Below are 18,188 nucleotides of genomic sequence, written 5' to 3' on the forward strand. Positions count from 1 at the left end.
ATTAAAAGAAGAACTCAAGTTCAGGAGAAGGAAGAAATTTAAATTTAAAATACTGTGGATTCCTGTTGAGCAGGTGGTTGTTTGTACTGTACTATATATTGAATCTGTTGTCTTTATTTCATAAATAGTTTTATTCTATATTTTCTATTTTTCTTGCTTTAAAATAGTGAAATACATTGAATTCTGTCACCCTTCTTTTAACATACTGTATGTGCTACCAGTAAGCGATGAACCAGTTTCTTGCTTTGTTCCATTCAGAGTCATTAAACATTATTTACATGAAGGGAAAACATATTGATGGTGTTGTGGTTTATTAAGGTTTCTAGTCAGCACAGATGGGAAATAAAGCCAGAGTGTTTTGTAGATTTTATAGAACCATTAAAATTGCATTTCTGCCACAGTCACACGTGACAAAAGTTGTAATCCAACAGGAAAATCACAACATTTCTGCCTATTTGCTCCACCATCTACTACAGAAGCAGTTTAACATATAAATATTAGGTACATCCTAATAAATGTGGTGACCGGTGCAAGATTGGTAATAAAACATGTTTAATTTGTCTGTGTCATCTCCTCATAGGTAATACAACATATTAGCTTGTTCTGCAGTCAGATCTGCTTGTTCAATGTACAAGCAGCCCACGGATGTACTTTAACCCACACTGAGGTATGTATAATTATGAATATTGCCAATTTTAGTTATAAAATTTGTCAATGATTATAACTCGTTTTTATCTTGTCTGAGTTAATATTAATATGAAATAAAGTTTATTTAAAGTATCTGCATAAGCATGAATTTAATGCTGTTTTTACCTGCTCATATGTTATTCAGTCACCTAGTTTAAATACGGTTGAATGTAACACAACCAAAATTTTCCAGATCACTTTATTCAGGTAAATGACAGGTCACTCTTGCAATGCACATAAAAACATAATTCTACACCTGCATCACCATTCTTTAAAAACAAAATCCTTGGATTAGCAAGTAGTGATGACAAGAGTCTGGTTAAGATCGTCACACAGTGTGTGCTACTAATTAAGGGAACGCTTTATGTACAGTATGCCTCTCAATTTTTTCCTTATTTGACAGCAATACAGTAGAGTACACAATATAAACACCACTGCTTCAATAATTAGATCAGCCATTTTGACTGTAAAAGTTTTGTTCTTTTTGAAACCACCTGCTAATATGGTTAAGTGGTAGCAAAACAGATGATTGGAGAGGAAATGGATCTTTGTAACAAAAGAGGTGAAGCTGAAACCTTGTGTGCCTCAGAAAACGTGACCATATTTAATATAAAAAGGAAATATAAATGAAAAGATTGAGTATTAGTTCAGTCTCATCAGTTTCTTGATGACTTGTCTCTCTCTTTTTTCTGACTGTCTGAATTCCAGTGTCTCCCTTCTTGTCTTTCTCTAACATCCGACTGCCTGTCATGCTTCCTCCAATCGCCACTCTCATTTGGACTTCTTCCCCTTTCTTTTCCTTTCGGTCTGCTATCCCAGGTCCTTGCTTCTCGTCCGCCTTCATCATAACAGCTCCTGTTACTGCTACTACTCTTGCTGCTTCCCCTGTGTTGCTGTTTGTGTTTGTCTAATTCTCTTTGCTGGACACCATTTCTTTCCTTGGAGCTATGTGCTGCTCTGTCTTCTCGCCAAGGTTTTGTGTCTTCATACGATCTATGTGTGTTACTGTCTTTGTTTGAATTTGATTTTACAAATGAAGAGTCTCTGTCTTTTATAAGCAAAACTGGGCTTTTTCGGCTTTCAGAGTCACTCTGCTTTTCTTTAGCCTTTTTTTTCTTTTTTTCTTTCTTCTTCTTTTTTTCCTTTTTTTCTGCAAAAGTAACCAACATGTATTAAATATCGAACACAGTGTAAGAATTGACAAATGAGGGTAACAAAACTGACGACTAGTTGTAATGCTTCTGGATGTCTGGAATTGTGAACACTGGCTTGAAACAAGAGAAGAAAGTACAGTCGCTTACAAAAAGTTTTAAACATCCCAGTGGACATAACACTAAAGGAGATATTCGAACATTACATTCTGACTGGATGTTTCTGCACCCTTCAGAAAGTTACATTGACCTTTCAAGAGTCCAACAAAGAATCCATCATACACTTAAATACACTGAAAAAACTCACCTTTCTTTTGTTTCTTTACTGAAACTTCATATTCTTCCTCAGATTCAGAGGATGAGGCGGGTGGCGTTTTGGGTGCACAACCCTCCTCCCTAATTTGTTTCGTTACTTCATCTATGTCTTCAGAGTCTTTTGGAGGCCGGTAATTGGCAACATGATCCACTCTGATAGTCCTTCCTTTAATCTAGGGCCACAAAATAAATAATTAGAAAATAACAGCAAAGAGCAGTGTCAAAGTATATACTGAAACAGTAATTGTGTAAAAATAAATACGTAATATGTTGTCATATAGTCATACGATAGCTAAATAAAATGTATACTGAATTGGATTTTTTTCTATTTTGTTGTTATTAAAGCCTTAAATTACTGAAACTGGTCATGGGTTCATACCTGTATAACAGCAGTTATTCATTTATTTATTTATGTGTACCCAATTATTACCTTACAAATCACATGCCAGGTTAACTGCCAATCTATGGCAGTATTAGGGCTCGTTTGTACTTCACGTTCAGGATGCGCACGCATCATGGCTGCCACGCGTTTCCAGCGTTCATTTGATGCATCCTCTGAGCAGGACCACAGAAATTAACTTAATGTGTGCGTGAGTTGCAGTACCAGCAAAAAGTCGGGGTTTGACACAGTGTGATAAAAGTTGGAATGTGACATCAGAGTCTCTGTTTACTATCTACATATGACAGAACGTCGCTATGCAGATCCTACGGGATTGATGTGTGCAATTTGATGTTTGATGAATGGTTTGATGTGGTGAAGCAAAATGCCGACATACAGATGCATTCGTGGTGCTTTTATATTTAAGTGTAGCATATTCCCCATCGTAATGACACGATACATTTTAAAAGTCTCACATACCATCTTTTGTGCCGTCTTTTTTTTTTTTTTTTTTGCAACTTCACAACAGCAACATAATGTACAGCGCTGTATTTGAGCCACTGAGAAAAAAATTAAGGACATGGTGAAAAGTTGTATTTTGTGATTAAAGTGGAAATTTCAGCTTTAATCTTGAAATGTCCACTTTAATCTCATAGTTTACTTTATCATTAAAGCAGACCGTCGTAAACGTCATCGAAGTTTTTAATTGCTATGAGCTTCTGGAACTTCTTCCTGACCTGACAACAGCGGCAAGCAGCAATAGAATACCACACAGAACACATTAAATGTATGATTTTCCAACTCTCTGCAAATTTAGAATCTTTAGACTTATACTTGATATCCCTTTCATGATGAAATGCATTAAAGTATGTATGTTACATTCTACAGATAAATCGTTAATTTTGTTTTAATAATGAATACTGTTAATAATTACACACATGGGGATGACACGGTGGTAACACTGCTGTCTCGCAAGGAGTCACATCGCTGGTATTCCCTGCTTGGAGTTCCACAGTCTGCTCCAGTTTCCTTCCAAAGATATGCAGATTTGGTGACACTAAAATGACGCTAGTGTATGGAAGTGCTTGTATTTACCTTGCGATGAGCTGATGCCCCGTCCAGAGATTGTTTCTACCTCGTGCCCAATGCTTGCTGGAATGGACACATCCCTGGAATGATGGATTTAATCGTTAAACATCCTTTTCAGAGATATTGTGGCAAGGTGTCATCGGAATTTAATGGGTGTTCCAGGCAATTCACAACACATCAATGCCGAACCTGTTCTCACCGTGATATCTCACACTGCCACCTGATGGATTCTTCCAGATTTATGTACAGTATGCGCGCAAGTATAAACAGTAAAACGCTTGCATAGCAGGAGCGTCCACTGTAGCATGCGTCTCGTTAAGTATAAACTCAGCCTTAGTGTGTTTTTAATGCGTTTGCGATAAACGTAATGGTTCTGGCATATTCTCTCTCTATTGTGTGGTGTGCCCAGGAGCTTTTTGAAAACTCAACCACAAAATGAATGCAAACATACACTACCATACATGCTTGCCATATTGTTCCTTCTCAGTAATGCTAACTAATATTGCAATAGGAAGACCATATCATGGAGTATTTTACAGAACATAAAATTTCCAAAAAAAGGATGATTAAAACACATTTTCAGTATCTTGCACTTTGTGTAGCAATCAGTGAATAATCACACTTGCTTCCACCCTCATTACCTTTTATTACAGTATGCTGTGTTCTGACTCTTTACTTTTTTGTGTGGAAGGGAGATTTCAACATGATTGTAAGATGGCATGCCAAACTCTAGGTGGTTTAATGCAAGCCTTGTATTGATCGGTTTTGAGGACAATCTAAACCAGGGGTCCTCAATCACAGTCCTGGAGGGCCGCAGTGGCTGCAGGTTTTTGCTCCAACCCAGTTGCTTAATAAGAAGCACTTATTGCTCAAGTGACACTTCTGTTTCACTTTAGCTGTCTCGCTCGTTAAGCCATATTCTTGGTTTTTAATTGCTCTTAATTAGCAATAACATGCAAATGACAAAAGAGACCAGCATTTCTCCATTTAGCTTGTTACCATTTATACCTGTTGTAATCATACACTATTGGGTTAAATTAAATACTTGGAAGGAAATTGAAGAGGAAAAAGTGAAGGACTGAGAATTACTCATCCATTTTAGCCTTCAAATCATTTGGATGATATCCTTAGAAAGGGAAAGAAAATCCAGGATATAAGAATTACCTGACATAGCAGAGTTAAAGCACTAACAAGCCATGAAATTAAATTATTTTCAAGAATTGCATTCTAATTAAGCAACCAGGTTTGAACAAAAACCTGCAGCCACTACGGCCCTCCAGGACTGTGATTGAGGACCCCTGATCTAAACAATTAAGAGGCATTAGGTATATGGCATAACAAAGGGTGAAAAATGGAGTGTGCATCTCCAAACAGGTGTTTTTTAAATATGAACAAGAAACCAGTGTCAATTCTCAAACAGCTAGATGTTATGACCAAGTATGTTTAAAATGTCTATAAGACTTACAAGCACTGGATAGTATGAGGAAAGCTATTACGCATATTTTCCCTCTTTTTCAAACTCAGTCCTGGGGACCCTATTTGGCTGCAGTTTTTTGTTCTAATCAGATTCTGATTTTCAATGGACTCCTGGCTTAATTCAACACGCTGTTATTTCCCTAAAAATTACAAATCTAAGTTTGGAATGTTTTTATTAGAGTGAACAAATTATTTATGTATGTTACACTGTAATAATTTAGCATGTTTTTTTATTAATATTTTTATCATTATGATTTTTATTCCAGGTGTTATTTAATAATGACATTGCAGACTTTGAAGAAGCTGCAGCCTTTTAACATTCAATGACCTTTACCTGGATGTCTGTTATTCTTGATGTTAATTGTGAGTATTAGAATACAATTAAGGGAGTAAACTACACAGAAAAAGTCAAATCAATGGAAAAATGGCAAACGAAAGTTAAGTATTTAAAGGTATACCAAAAATTCAAAATATTCCTAATTGTGTTAAATGTAAAAAAAAGAAATTGCATAGATGTGCCTTTCTGAATGTGCAAATATGAAAAATAAGAAAAAAGTAGAAAAAAAAAAACCGCTCATTAAAGGAGATCAGTTAGAAGTAAAATGACTTGAGATCCCTTTTCCAGAAAATGATGTGGCTTGCCAAAACTATGTGCATTTGACACAAACCCAACAAAGCATATTTTGAATAGTAGTAGTGTTCACATTGCATATACTAGAACACCTTAATAATAATGTCAGCTGCATTTAAATGTAATTTGGCAAAGTTCATATAAGTGAAACTATACAAACACACAACATGAGAAATGTATTTGACTACAAACAGCCAAGTTAACACAAACACACTTAAGACATAATCATCATATTAAGGTCAAGATGTTAAGTTTATGTACTGTATCTTACAGCTTGTGGGAAAGTACTTCTGTGAAATGTGTTAGTCCTAGTCTTCATTTTACCAAACTTTTTAAAAGATCTTAATGGTGTTATGTTTCAGTCTGCAAAAAAGACTGAAGCGACACTGTGGGGGCAGCAGCCAATAAAATCAGAAGAATGGCATCCCCATTATGCCCCAGTATTAAAATAATCCACATTATAAAATGCAGTCACCGATGTACAACAAATGATGGCGTCATAAAACATAAGCAGGTGGTGAAGCTGAAAGGGATATTATTTTTGATAAGATAATGTGGTCCTAGAATGTAAATTTTCAATAGGGAATGATTATCTTATGAGGATAAAGGTGAATGGGTAAAGTGCTAAAATATTCTTAACTGGAAAGACCCTACCAATTGCATAAAAAGCTGAAAGTAGAAGTTATTTTTTCACCATGACAGTGCTACAAAAATGAGTGTCCCTGCGAGAACCTCAACCTACATCTAATTGCAGGAGTGTGTTGTGCCTTGAAAATCATTCATCAGCTCTCCAATAATCAAAGTGTGAACTGTAGTAAAGATGAGCAGGTAACAGATAACGTGGATGGGGAAGCTGCAGATATGGGAGTCTTATCCAACATAATCCTTCTGTCTCATGAAAACTTTCAGTCCCAATTTTTAATTCTAAAAAAGCAGATTGGTAGTTTTGGTGCATTCTGACCACAGTTCTTTTAAAAAACAAAGGAATTTAGTTAGATTGTAATACAGAGTTAGTAGTAGTAGTAGTATTGTTTCATGTACATATTACAGCTGAGTTCTTTCTTGCATTTCTGAACCAACAAACAAGACACTGCTACTCTGTAGCGTCATGACAAAAACAAGAAAGAATTCATGGCTCATAGAAAGCTACTTAGAGAAAGCGCAAACAGAACATAGACAGGAAATGAACCAGGGGTACAATGCAGCCTTCTGGAACTGCGGAGAAGTGAAGTAAGTCACAGAAAGTTATTCTGGGGTTTCTTTTTATTTCTGTAAATTTGTACAACGTCCTCAACCTCTCTAACTTCTTTCTAAGGAACTACCAAAGCAAAAAAAAAAAAATTGCAGTTTACTTTTTCATGTTTTGCATTACACATTTTTATTTATTTATAGTTTAATTAAAGATACAGCTTACTTACTGTATTACGAAACGTTTACTCACTGATGTCATGTACGTTACTGCTTTTGATATCAATGCGACTCACGACGTACATGAGATTATTTTAAATGAAAAAGTTATTTTTAGTGAATGAACATACTGCAAAAAAAAATTGTAGACCTTAGATAACACGCAATGATAAAATCAATCGTTGTGATCTTATTTTAGTATTTCATGGTTACCTTAATTCCGTTGAAATTGTCCACTGCCAAAATAGTGCTCCTCTGATCTTCATAACAGATAAAGCAGAAACCTTTTGATTTTCCAGTTTTTTTATCTCGAACTAAATTTATATTCACAATTTCACCATACCTGGCATAAAAACAGCAACAAATAATTTAAGACGGAAGATTTAAAAAGTAAGTTGGATGGTTTAGTAACACAAATAATCTTACATAAGGAAGCACTAACACAGAGCTTATTCATTAAACAGTTTTTTATTATACAAAGCATCACCAAGAGAGGCTCTTCCAAAAAACTACAAAAAAAAGCTTTTGTTTTCGGTGATGCCACTAGATGTCAGTATAACAGTTACAAAACTTGCATGGCAAATGTATATAGGTAGTTAATTCAGCACTGTGTATGCAATGGAAAGAACTTATTATGCATATTACTTTTAAGTTTGAAAGGCCTTTGTCCTTCTAATACAAATAAGGACACTGTTAAAATCAACAGCATCAAACTCTTCAGTAACTACCAGAAATATGAATAATTTATATAAATAATCATTAGCTAAGTTCAGCACTCCTTGGCAAATATTATGCAGGTTTATCAATTTGACTTCAGCTTTATGTTGCTTGCATGGGCTAATTAAACAGCTTCTTATAACATCAAATCATGGTTTCAAGTTCATGTGGGAGAAGTGACGCTGTATCTGCATCAGCATCAGTTAGATGCTTGCTGTATGTGCAAAAGTTTCACTTTGAAATTTTTGGCATTACACATGTTTTGATTTTGATAGCCACTTATTTTGCACCTTTCCTATTCACTGTAAAACTGTTTTTTTGAAACGATTTGAGTATTAATATTGCTTTTTCTTTTTGTTTTGTTCAATAGTTATAGTTTGCTGCTGCACTGATGCTTTTAAATTCATTGGCATTAAGATGCATTACTGCTTTCCAAGGAGATGAAATTTGCAAATGAAATTTAAGCACCTGATATGCAATTTGGTACCATCAAAAATGTTTGTGGAAATTAACTTTTGATTAATTTAAACTCAAGTGTAAGTATTCAATTTGTAAATGTGGTACAGCATCTTTAAAGTAGGACAGGTTTGGACAATACAAAATCTTTCAAAGAGTGACCTTGCCCCCAAAACATTTTAAGAGCCAAGTGTTTACATTCATTCTTATTTTGCAACTCAGAAAAGTATGAATACCTTAGTACTTGCCTGTTAAGGTAAAACAAATCCACAAAACATTCCTGAATCAAAAAATCTGCTATATAAACAGGGTTTATATATCATTTACACCTATGAAACTAAAGGATTACTACTGACAATGCTTTTCTGACAGGATTTTTTTTATATACAGAGCTGACATTAGATCACGTGATTGCAAACAAGCAAGAACTACTCAACAGCATGAGAGGAAAAAAAATCCTAATCTGCAAATTGTCAAGACAAAGCCCAGCCCTGAACCCAACAGCAATGCCGTGGCAGGATCTGAAATCCAGAGGTTGTAATAGACACCCGCATACTTGCAAAGCTATAGTTTCTATGGCTTAAATTTTGAAAACCAAAAATTAACTTGCATGCATTATGTAGAAATACTTACTGTGAGAAAACACACAAAATGTCTCCTTCTGTCAAATCATACGCTAAACCACCTGTTATAATAATAAAAAAAAAATCACACACATTTAAAATCAGGGTATAAACCAACATAGGAATGTGCACTTTTACACATTAGGATGATTTAACATTTGCTCAAATACCTTCCCAAGCTCAGAGATAATGTATGAAAGTGCCTCCCAATACATTTTCTTGCTATTTGTGGTAGTCTTAGGAGCTAAACCTCAGAAAATATATATTATATTTCAAGCCTGTACTCAAAGTAACTAGTCAGATGTTTTCAGGTTTTTCTTTACAAGTTAATACAAATAGCACACTAGTAAAAAGCACTGTAAAAGAGTAGTTCCAAAAATTAGTATATACAGTGCATCCATTTTTCCACATTTTGTTATGTTACAGCCTTATTTCAAAATGGATTAAATTCATTTTTTTCCTCAGAATTCTACACACAACACCCCATAATGACGTGAAAAAAGTTTGAGGTTTTTGCAAATTTATTAAAAACAAAAAAATTGAGAAAGCACATGTACATAAGTATTCACAGCCTTTGCCGTGAAGCTCGAAATCGAGCTCAGGTGCATCCTATTTCCCCCGATCATCCTTGAGGTGTTTCTGCAGCTTAATTGGAGTCCACCTGTGGTAAATTCAGTTGACTGGACATGATTTGGAAAGGCACACACCTGTCTATATAAGGTCCCACAGTTGACAGTTCATGTCAGAGCACAAACCAAGCATGAACTGTCTATAGACCTCCGAGACAGGATTGTCTCGGGGAACATATCTGGGGAAGGTTACAGAAAAATATCTGCTGCTTTGAAGGTCCCAATGAGCACAGTGGCCTCCATCATCCGTAAGTGGAAGAAGTTCGAAACCACCAGGACTGTTCCTAGAGCTGGCTGGCCATCTAAACTGAGCGATCGGGGGAGAACGGCCTTAGTCAGGGAGGTGACCAAGAACCCGATGGTCACTCTGTCAGAGCTCCAGAGGTCCTCTGTGGAGAGAGAAGAACCTTCCAGAAGGACAACTATCTCTGCAGCAATCCACCAATCAGGCCTGTATGGTAGAGTGGCCAGACGGAAGCCACTCCTTAGTAAAAGGCACATGGCAGCCCGCCTGGAGTTTGCCAAAAGGCACCTGAAGGACTCTCAGACCATATGAGAGAAAATTCTCTGGTCTGATGAGACAAAGATTGAACTCTTTGGTGTGAATGCCAGGCGTCATGCTGTGGGGATGTTTTTCAGTGGCAGGAACTGGGAGACTAGTCAGGATAAAGGGAAAGATGACTGCAGAAATGTACAGAGACATCCTGGATGAAAACCTGCTCCAGAGCGCTCTTGACTTCAGACTGGGGCGACAGTTCATCTTTCAGCAGGACAACGACCCTAAGCACACAGCCAAGATATCAAAGGAGTGGCTTCAGGACAACTCTGTGAATACCCTTGAGTGGCCCAGCCAGAGCCCAGATTTGAATCCGATTGAACATCTCTGGAGAGATCTTAAAATGGCTGTGCACCGACGCTTCCCATCCAACCTGATGGAGCTTGAGAAGTGCTGCAAAGAGGAATGGGCGAAACTGGCCAAGGATACGTGTGCCAAGCTTGTGGCATCATATTCAAAAAGACTTGAGGCTGTAATTGCTGCCAAAGGTGCATCGACAAAGTATTGAGCAAAGGCTGTGAATACTTCCGTACATGTGATTTCTCAGTTTTTTTATTTTTAATAAATTTGCACAAAACCTCAAGTAAACTTTTTTCACGTTGTCATTATGGGGTGTTGTGTGCAGAATGCTGAGGAAAAAAATGAATTTAATCCATTTTGGAATAAGGCTGTAACATAACAAAAGGTGGAAAAAGTGATGCGCTGTGAATACTTTCTGGATGCACTGTAAATTACTACAGATTCTCTGTGATTTACTTGTTTTAAAATACAATTTAGCTTTAATATGAAGTACTGTATTATAATTACAAGAGAGCTTAATAAATATAAGGCAGGCTTGTGCCATCACCAGCATTCTTCCTCAAAAAAGTTTTGTTTTGTATCTCATGGTCCGTTCCTCTCTAACAACAAAGATTTTCTCCTCATCAAAATGTCCAAAACAATTCTCCTTTTGCTCTAGCTATACAGAAGTATTGTTTCTTGTTCCCTTGATTAGCAGCTCTTTTCTCCTGTTTTACTAATTTTTGTCCATTGCAATTTTAGCATAATTTAATATTCACATCAGCCACATTCTAAAATGAGCAAACTTAACATCTAAACTGCTTTAGCATCTCAGCCTTTTTCTGTTTACTCTCATGTTTAGTGCATTTCTTGTCCTATCTACAAAAGTGCCAAGATGTTTGTTTTTGGGTTGATCTTCCTACTACTACTACTACTACTACTACTACTACTGCTACTACTACTTGACTGCTGCACTGTATTTATAAGACATTGCAGTCAGTACGGCAACAAAAATGAAGTATTTAAAAATGATTCAGTATGGTTTGTCTAACAAAACAGGATGGTTCCCATGGAGTGCTTTTTCATTGCATTGAGAGGTGAGAAGTAAACATGTTGTAGTGATGGTAAGGTTTTCTTTAATGCAGCATTCCTGGACACATTTTATTTGAAATACTGTATATTTTGTATACTGCCACTTCGGCACAGGTAGGTCATACCAGCTTGATGAAACTACTTGCCTTGTGGGGGTTTCTATTGAACTCCAGCTGTTAGTAACACTAAAATGAATGAATCAGGGATTTTGCCAGGTCATCTACTCAGATGCGGGAAAATGTAAGCATAGCGGTTTGTACAGTATAATCGTTACTAACTTACCTTCATAGGGAGTTCTGCTTAACTATGTAACTTACTATACTGCTTGTACTGTAAATTACTCAAGATTTTTTAACAGGCATATGTAATATAAAATTGTATCGTGAAATGTAAAAGTAGAATTGGCAAGCAAAAAAGATTGAAAAAAATTCTATTACTAAAGTGGTAAGTCACTATTTAGTGGTTTCAGTGAATGGATAGATGTATTGATGATTTAGGTCTTAGCAAAAGATCCATAAGCATTTTAATAAATACTTTAACTTGGTCAATGAAGAAAAGTTCATTACTCTGCAAACTGGAATTGTTACCTGCAACAACTACACAATGCAACACCAATTTTTATTTAAAAAAATACAGAAGCAAAAGTATAGCAGTGAAATAATGGTAATGAAACTCCAATCAAAATGCTTTCACACATTTATACTGTCTGCTATTCTATCAAAGATTTACAGCTATAGCAAGCGGAGTCTTCCAGTTATTACTGTGACATTAATTGTTTTAAATAGTAATCAATACCACCATTCTCATTTATTTGGCCCTTTCATATCTATTATAATAAAAGTGTCTTTATCTATATTTAAAAATCAACTTACCTATAAATATCCAAGCACTGTCTTTATATTCTGAATGCCAAGAAACTTTCTCACTTATGCCAAGTTCTGATTCCTTCTGGTTAAGTTCATTAATCAGTTTCACCTTTGTAAGAGGGCTAAAGTGAAAACATCCAGTGTGTTAATGAAATGCTCCATTGCAATGATGTTTAAGGTTAAAAAAAGGAAAAGAAACCTGCAGTGCAAAAGTAGTGTATTACATCAATAAAAATGCAAAATGGCAAACTAGACAGAAATTAGAGACAGTGTGGTGTAGCGGTTAAAGCAACTGAATATTAAACCACAAAGTAACAGGGCCAAGTCTGAACTACTGATCTTGAGAAAGTCACTTAACCTACTTGTACTCTGACTGTAAAACAAATGTTCTCCAACTTGACTTTCTAAGTTGCCAAATATATAATAGTAATGAAGATTACCAAACACTTGCAATCACCATCAGCAAAACCTAATCACGCGGCACTGTTAACAGAATTCCCTGCTCTGCACGTATAGGCTACATCTAGTGTCAAAATAAGGCTCTTATATCAGACAATTATACCTGACAGCTCACAGCCACTGGGGCTACAAAGACTCACAGCAACATTGTGATGCAATGGCACAATTGGCCCTGAAACGCTTGACATGCAGAATATGTGGTGTTCTTACTGGCACTGCTCATTAGAATATTATTTGGGGCAATTTCAAAAGAGCATTCTGACTTTAAAACAAGTGTGGCTGTATTTGAAGAAAAGAAGAAGGGCTCACCTATACTAAAGGAATTTGAAATTACACAGCTTCTGAGGACAAAAATGTGATTTTGGATTAATTTTTTTTTTCAATGCAAGTGGGTGTTCAACACAGTGCTATGCAGAAGCCCAGTTCTGTTTTTCCAAGTGGTGCAAATTAAGGATGGTAGGCCTTAGTTTGTCAGACTGCGGAACTGCACACCCCAGACTGTAATCAGTGGCACAGGAGGACTGTTCTTCCCCCTCAACCCCGTACACAGTGGACTTCAGCTACAATTCAGGGACTTGCCGCATGCAGAAGTTCTCAGATGACACTGCCATTGTAAAGTGTGTCGGGGTGGACAGGAGGAGGAGTACAGGGGTCTAGTGGATGACTTTGTGAGATGGTGTTAGTCAAACCAACTAGTTATGAACACTTCCAAAACCAAGGAGACGTTTGTGGACTACCATAGGTCTAGACCACCACATGAGACTTATCTCCATCGAAGGGGTTGATGTGGAGTGGGACAAGACCTATAAATACCTTGGAGTGCAGTTGGATGACAGGCTGGACTGGTCAGAGAACACAAAGGTTCTGTACAGGAAGGGGCAAAGCCTGCTCTATAATCTGAGGAGACTGGGCTCCTTTAAACTAGAACAACTGCAGGAGTTAGGTTAGGTTAGGTTTCTTTATTTAGTCATGTTTACACAGGAAAACATGAAATTTGCCTTCTCAGTTGCATCTAATAACAGGTAACAGACAGAATGAAATAAAACAGACAAATAGAAATAAGAAAGGTTAAGGTAAGGCAGTTAGATAAAACATATTTATACCAAAAAAAAAGGTAACAGGATATATATCAAAACCTTAAACATTATCTCCGATATTTCTTATTGAAAAGTCGTATGGCACTAGGAAGAAAGGAGTTTCTGGAGCGATTTGTGTAGGTTTTCAAAGCAACTATCCTTCCTGATTTACTGAAGTTTAGTTCTACATGTAATGGATGTCTGTCATCAGTTGAGATGATTTCCAGTTTCTTTAGCATTTCCCTCTGACACACACTAGTCAAATCATCTACATCAGCCCCAATAACTTTAGCTGCATACTTCGTAATCTGCTGGAGCTTTTTTGAGTTTTGGTTTGTCAGACTATTAAACCAGGCAATGAAACTGAAAGTGATCACGGACTGGATTGTACTACGATAGAAGGACAACATGAGGTCCTTGTTTACTTTAAATAGGAGTTTCTTACTATCAGTCAGTGGTTGCAAATACTCTCTTCTGTGTGTGTGCTGTGGGGGGGTAGCTTGAAGAAGAGAGATGCTGATTGAAATGACAAGCTGATCAGGTGAGCAGGATCTAAAGTTGGCATGGAAAAGGACTCTGTGGTGACAGTGGCATAGAGGATGACATTATGGAGACTGCTACCTATTATGGACAATAAACATCACCAACTACACACCACTAAAATTAAGCAGAGGACTTTGTTTAGTGGTAGGCTGCTATCATAGAACTGCAATATGGACAGATACTCTTCCCAACAGGCATGTGACTGGTTGAGTTCTGGGCTCGATGCTCCTTCTCTGCTCATAAGCTATATTAGCAGTATCAGCTATGCACTACATCTGATGGCTCACTTCTTGGTCACTATTGTGTAACCTCTTTTCACAATGTGTCACTTTAAACTTGTTACCCTATCAGCATAAGCCATGTCACTTTAATATTATGTGCCACCTGGTAGCAATGTTATTTGTGCAGTTCCCACGACACTGTCATTATTGTATGCACCATCAACATTACGTGTATTGGACTGGAAGATTTCAACCCCAGTGTACAGTGATTGCAGTTGACAGCCTGTACTTACTTAATGTTATTTGGATAGTGTGTACTTAAAAGTTTTCCTCTGGATAAATAAAGTATCGATCTATCTGTCTATCAACCTACACAACTACATGAGTGATGGAAGTTGAGACTGAGCACCTAATACTGGGTGTGATGGTGCCAAGAGACATTCTGGAAAGGGAATAATTCACAGCGAGACTCAGGAATAGGAAGGTAAATAATACTTGAAACAAAAATGCATCAAGAGGACAGAATTTTTGGACCTCCAAAGCAAACGATTAAGGCAGTGGGAGAAAATCAAGAATAGAGACAACAGCAAAAAAGTAATCTTTTTCAATACTGTAGAATTTAAGAAGATCAAACAAAAATAATAAGCTCAGGTTTACCTATTTAGGGATATCTCTGCAATAGTAAGCAGAGAAAAATAAAAAAGCCTTGGTGATTAGTTATCCTGGCAATAGAGAATGGTGTAATGTGTGAACATTAAGGTAACAGTAAAGGAGGTCAGTGAAACTAAAACTGCAAAAGAAACGGCTTGTATGTCCAAAGAGGGGGCAATAAAAAATGTGAAAAGTAAACAAACTGAGCTAAGACCCAGGAATGACGGGTTTCCGCAATGCACTGGTGACTATACCATCAACTAGAATTCTAGGCTACGCGGTATGGACGATGTGCCCTGGACAAGACTGGACGCAGAACGACAATCTACTGCAATTCACGTTTATTTTTCCAACACTCACTACCAAAATAAAGAAACCTTCTAATCTGAACAACACTGACATACCCCAACTGCTAAACTGAGCAGGCACGGCCCTGTTACCTGCATGACAGTCGAAGAATCCACACCATAATAGACTTGTAAATAAAGCTATAGCTTGCGGATTTTGCCACCAAATTAATGTCCGAGTAAAAGATTTATGCCATGTAGCCAAACTCGTGATCCGCTGCAGCTTTAATAGTTAACCATGTGCTACTGTAATATAATAACAGCTTCTTTCCCGGTCAGTCTGTACAATAAAAATGACTTTATTTTGCCTTCCAAATAAAGATTCGTCCGTGGGCTGCCATAAAGCAGGTGGGCAATGATAAAATAGTAAAGTCTAAGGCATTTAATTGTGTTTCCTAAACACGCGTCTCCAACTCGAATACTTTCATAATACAGCCCACAACGACTCTTATTACGGCTATTTATTTTATCTAATTAATAATTCTTGGAAAATGGCATAACTAACTCACTAATTTTGAATAATTTACAACGAATGTTATACTACGGCCCGCTGCAGTATTTACTGACGAAACTATTTTTAAGCTACACCTAATTTCGGATTTAAATTCATTTTTATCGAAATACATTTTAGTCAAATTACATTACATGTAATACTAACAATCGATACACTAACGTAGATAAATTCTAGAGAAATGCGTAAAGAAGCAATGGATTTCCCTTTTCCACTATTTGTATATGTACCATAAGAATAATATACGAAAACTTACTTCATTTCCAGTAATGTTGCTATTCCAGATGCAGATTAAACAGCGCGAAAGTCTCAGCTCAACATCACCACTGGAACGTAACTGCTTTCCTTGATCTTCCGGGGTCAAAGATGAACCCGGAAATGCGTCATTTTGTAAAAGGTCATTTAACGACGTCTGGTGGATGTTGTAGTTCTACGAGTTCCGCGCATTTCTATTTCTGTCGGGAGTGGTAATGGGAGTGAAGCCTCCCGAAGAACCGAAATCAGGTCGAAGCTTCGAAGCATTTGAAACTCCCCTCTGTAGTGACATCTCCTGGCCATTTGCATTAACGTTACACAACCTCAAAATCTAGTTCAGTGACGTCTGTTAAACTTTTATTTCTTTATTGTTGCGCCGCTACGAATTGGCAACGAAGAGAATGTTTCGTCATCGGCTTCCAGGTCTGATGTATAAAAAAATATAACTAACATGTACTATACAACAAACAAGAGTTTAAATAACACAAAATAACACGCCTCGCTCATGGAGCTGTTTTAACAAATTTTTCACTTTTACATTGTGTCATTATTATTGCTCTAATTTCTAATTAAATAGAAAGTCATCATGTTTACTTGTTTGTGTTATTATACATTTTAATTCCTCAGTGTCACTTATTATTTTTCACTACTCTCGAGTCCCTTGTCTTAGAATGCTGTACATGTAAACATTTTAAAAGGAGCATTTATTGAACTGTCTGTAGAAGACTTGTCATCTTAAAATTATTGAATTTATATGATATTGTCAATTAATCATAAGGGAACTGTGATTTTGTATAGACTTTGCTGTATTTCATTTTTTTTTGTTGTTGTTGGTGACATCGTCTCAGTAGAGTATGTGTGACGTTAACAATGTATTCTGTCATAAATGACAGCTGACAAGCTTTTTTGATATTTTCTAAAGGCCAATGCTTCTCAGTTTGTTCATTAATATACTTTGACAGTGTTTTATTTAAATTTAATCTGAATTATTTTAAACATATTACCCATACTGCCTCACAGTAAGGAGATCATTGGTTTGCGTCCAGGTACTTTGAGTAGTGAGAAAAGTACCATATAAATGTAATGAATTATTATTATTATATTCATTGTCTGTGTAGATACAGTGAGAATAGTCTCAAATGTTATGCTTTGTACTCTTTATTCCACTTCTGAGGCGTTTTTGTCAGTATTCTCCATTGCATTCGGTCCCAATGTAATGCGTGCCAGTGTGGCTGATAGACAGGGTGGTGGCAGACAAGCTCAAGTAATGGGAGACAAGGCACTCCCTCACCCTGATGCCCAGGCTCTTCTCATAATTATTCCCTTCTTGTGCTTTTTCTCATTATTGCCTTATTACTATTATTATATTATTATTATCTTCACATGATACCGTTTCACCTGCTTTTGCTGTTTTGGACAGTATAAGGACGTTGTTGTGAGTGTTTATTGTTGCTGTTCAGGGTGCATCCCTGGAATCCCCACCAAAACATAAATAAATCACCTTCTAAGCTAGCATTAGGAGGAACAACAGAAGAAGAAGACAAACACCCAGCATAAATAAAACAGAAGGGGATAGAACAAAGAATTGATGACAACATCCAGAGGACTACTCTAAAGCTGGAAGAAATAAGGGAATTACTCACCAGTGCTACTTCCCTTAGAGTAATAGGAGCAGAAGACAACATGTCTGGGACAAAAAAAGACTGGTACGAGATCACAAAAGAAAGTGAAAATATCGAGGTGAGGACCTTAACAACTTTGTAGGAGAGTAC

The 18,188-nt window shown here is 36.7% G+C and overlaps 1 protein-coding gene across 1 annotated transcript; it reads right to left on the reverse strand.

Moving 5' to 3' along the window:
* Positions 1-870: 870 nt before the first annotated feature.
* Positions 871-16,545, reverse strand: rbmx2 (RNA binding motif protein X-linked 2). The gene is made up of 6 exons (XM_028815937.2): positions 16,418-16,545; positions 12,360-12,475; positions 8,942-8,993; positions 7,349-7,478; positions 2,146-2,326; positions 871-1,837 (listed from the first exon to the last, which is right to left on the reverse strand). The coding sequence occupies exons 1-6, from the start codon at positions 16,420-16,422 to the stop codon at positions 1,344-1,346; spliced, it is 978 nt and encodes a 325-aa protein (XP_028671770.1). The 5' UTR covers positions 16,423-16,545; the 3' UTR covers positions 871-1,343.
* Positions 16,546-18,188: the final 1,643 nt, after the last annotated feature.

Source organism: Erpetoichthys calabaricus, chromosome 12 (genome assembly GCF_900747795.2).
Source record: "Erpetoichthys calabaricus chromosome 12, fErpCal1.3, whole genome shotgun sequence".
Classification (NCBI taxonomy): Eukaryota; Metazoa; Chordata; class Cladistia; order Polypteriformes; family Polypteridae; genus Erpetoichthys; species Erpetoichthys calabaricus.

Bases quoted from the DNA above. Each gene is read 5' to 3' on its own strand.
- rbmx2 (XM_028815937.2), bottom strand. The intron at 8,994-12,359 runs GTAAGTTGATTT...TTATTATAACAG, and splicing joins CAGTGCTTGGATATTTATAG to GTGGTTTAGCGTATGATTTG. The intron at 2,327-7,348 runs GTAACCATGAAA...TTGTGGCCCTAG, and splicing joins ACAATTTCAACGGAATTAAG to ATTAAAGGAAGGACTATCAG.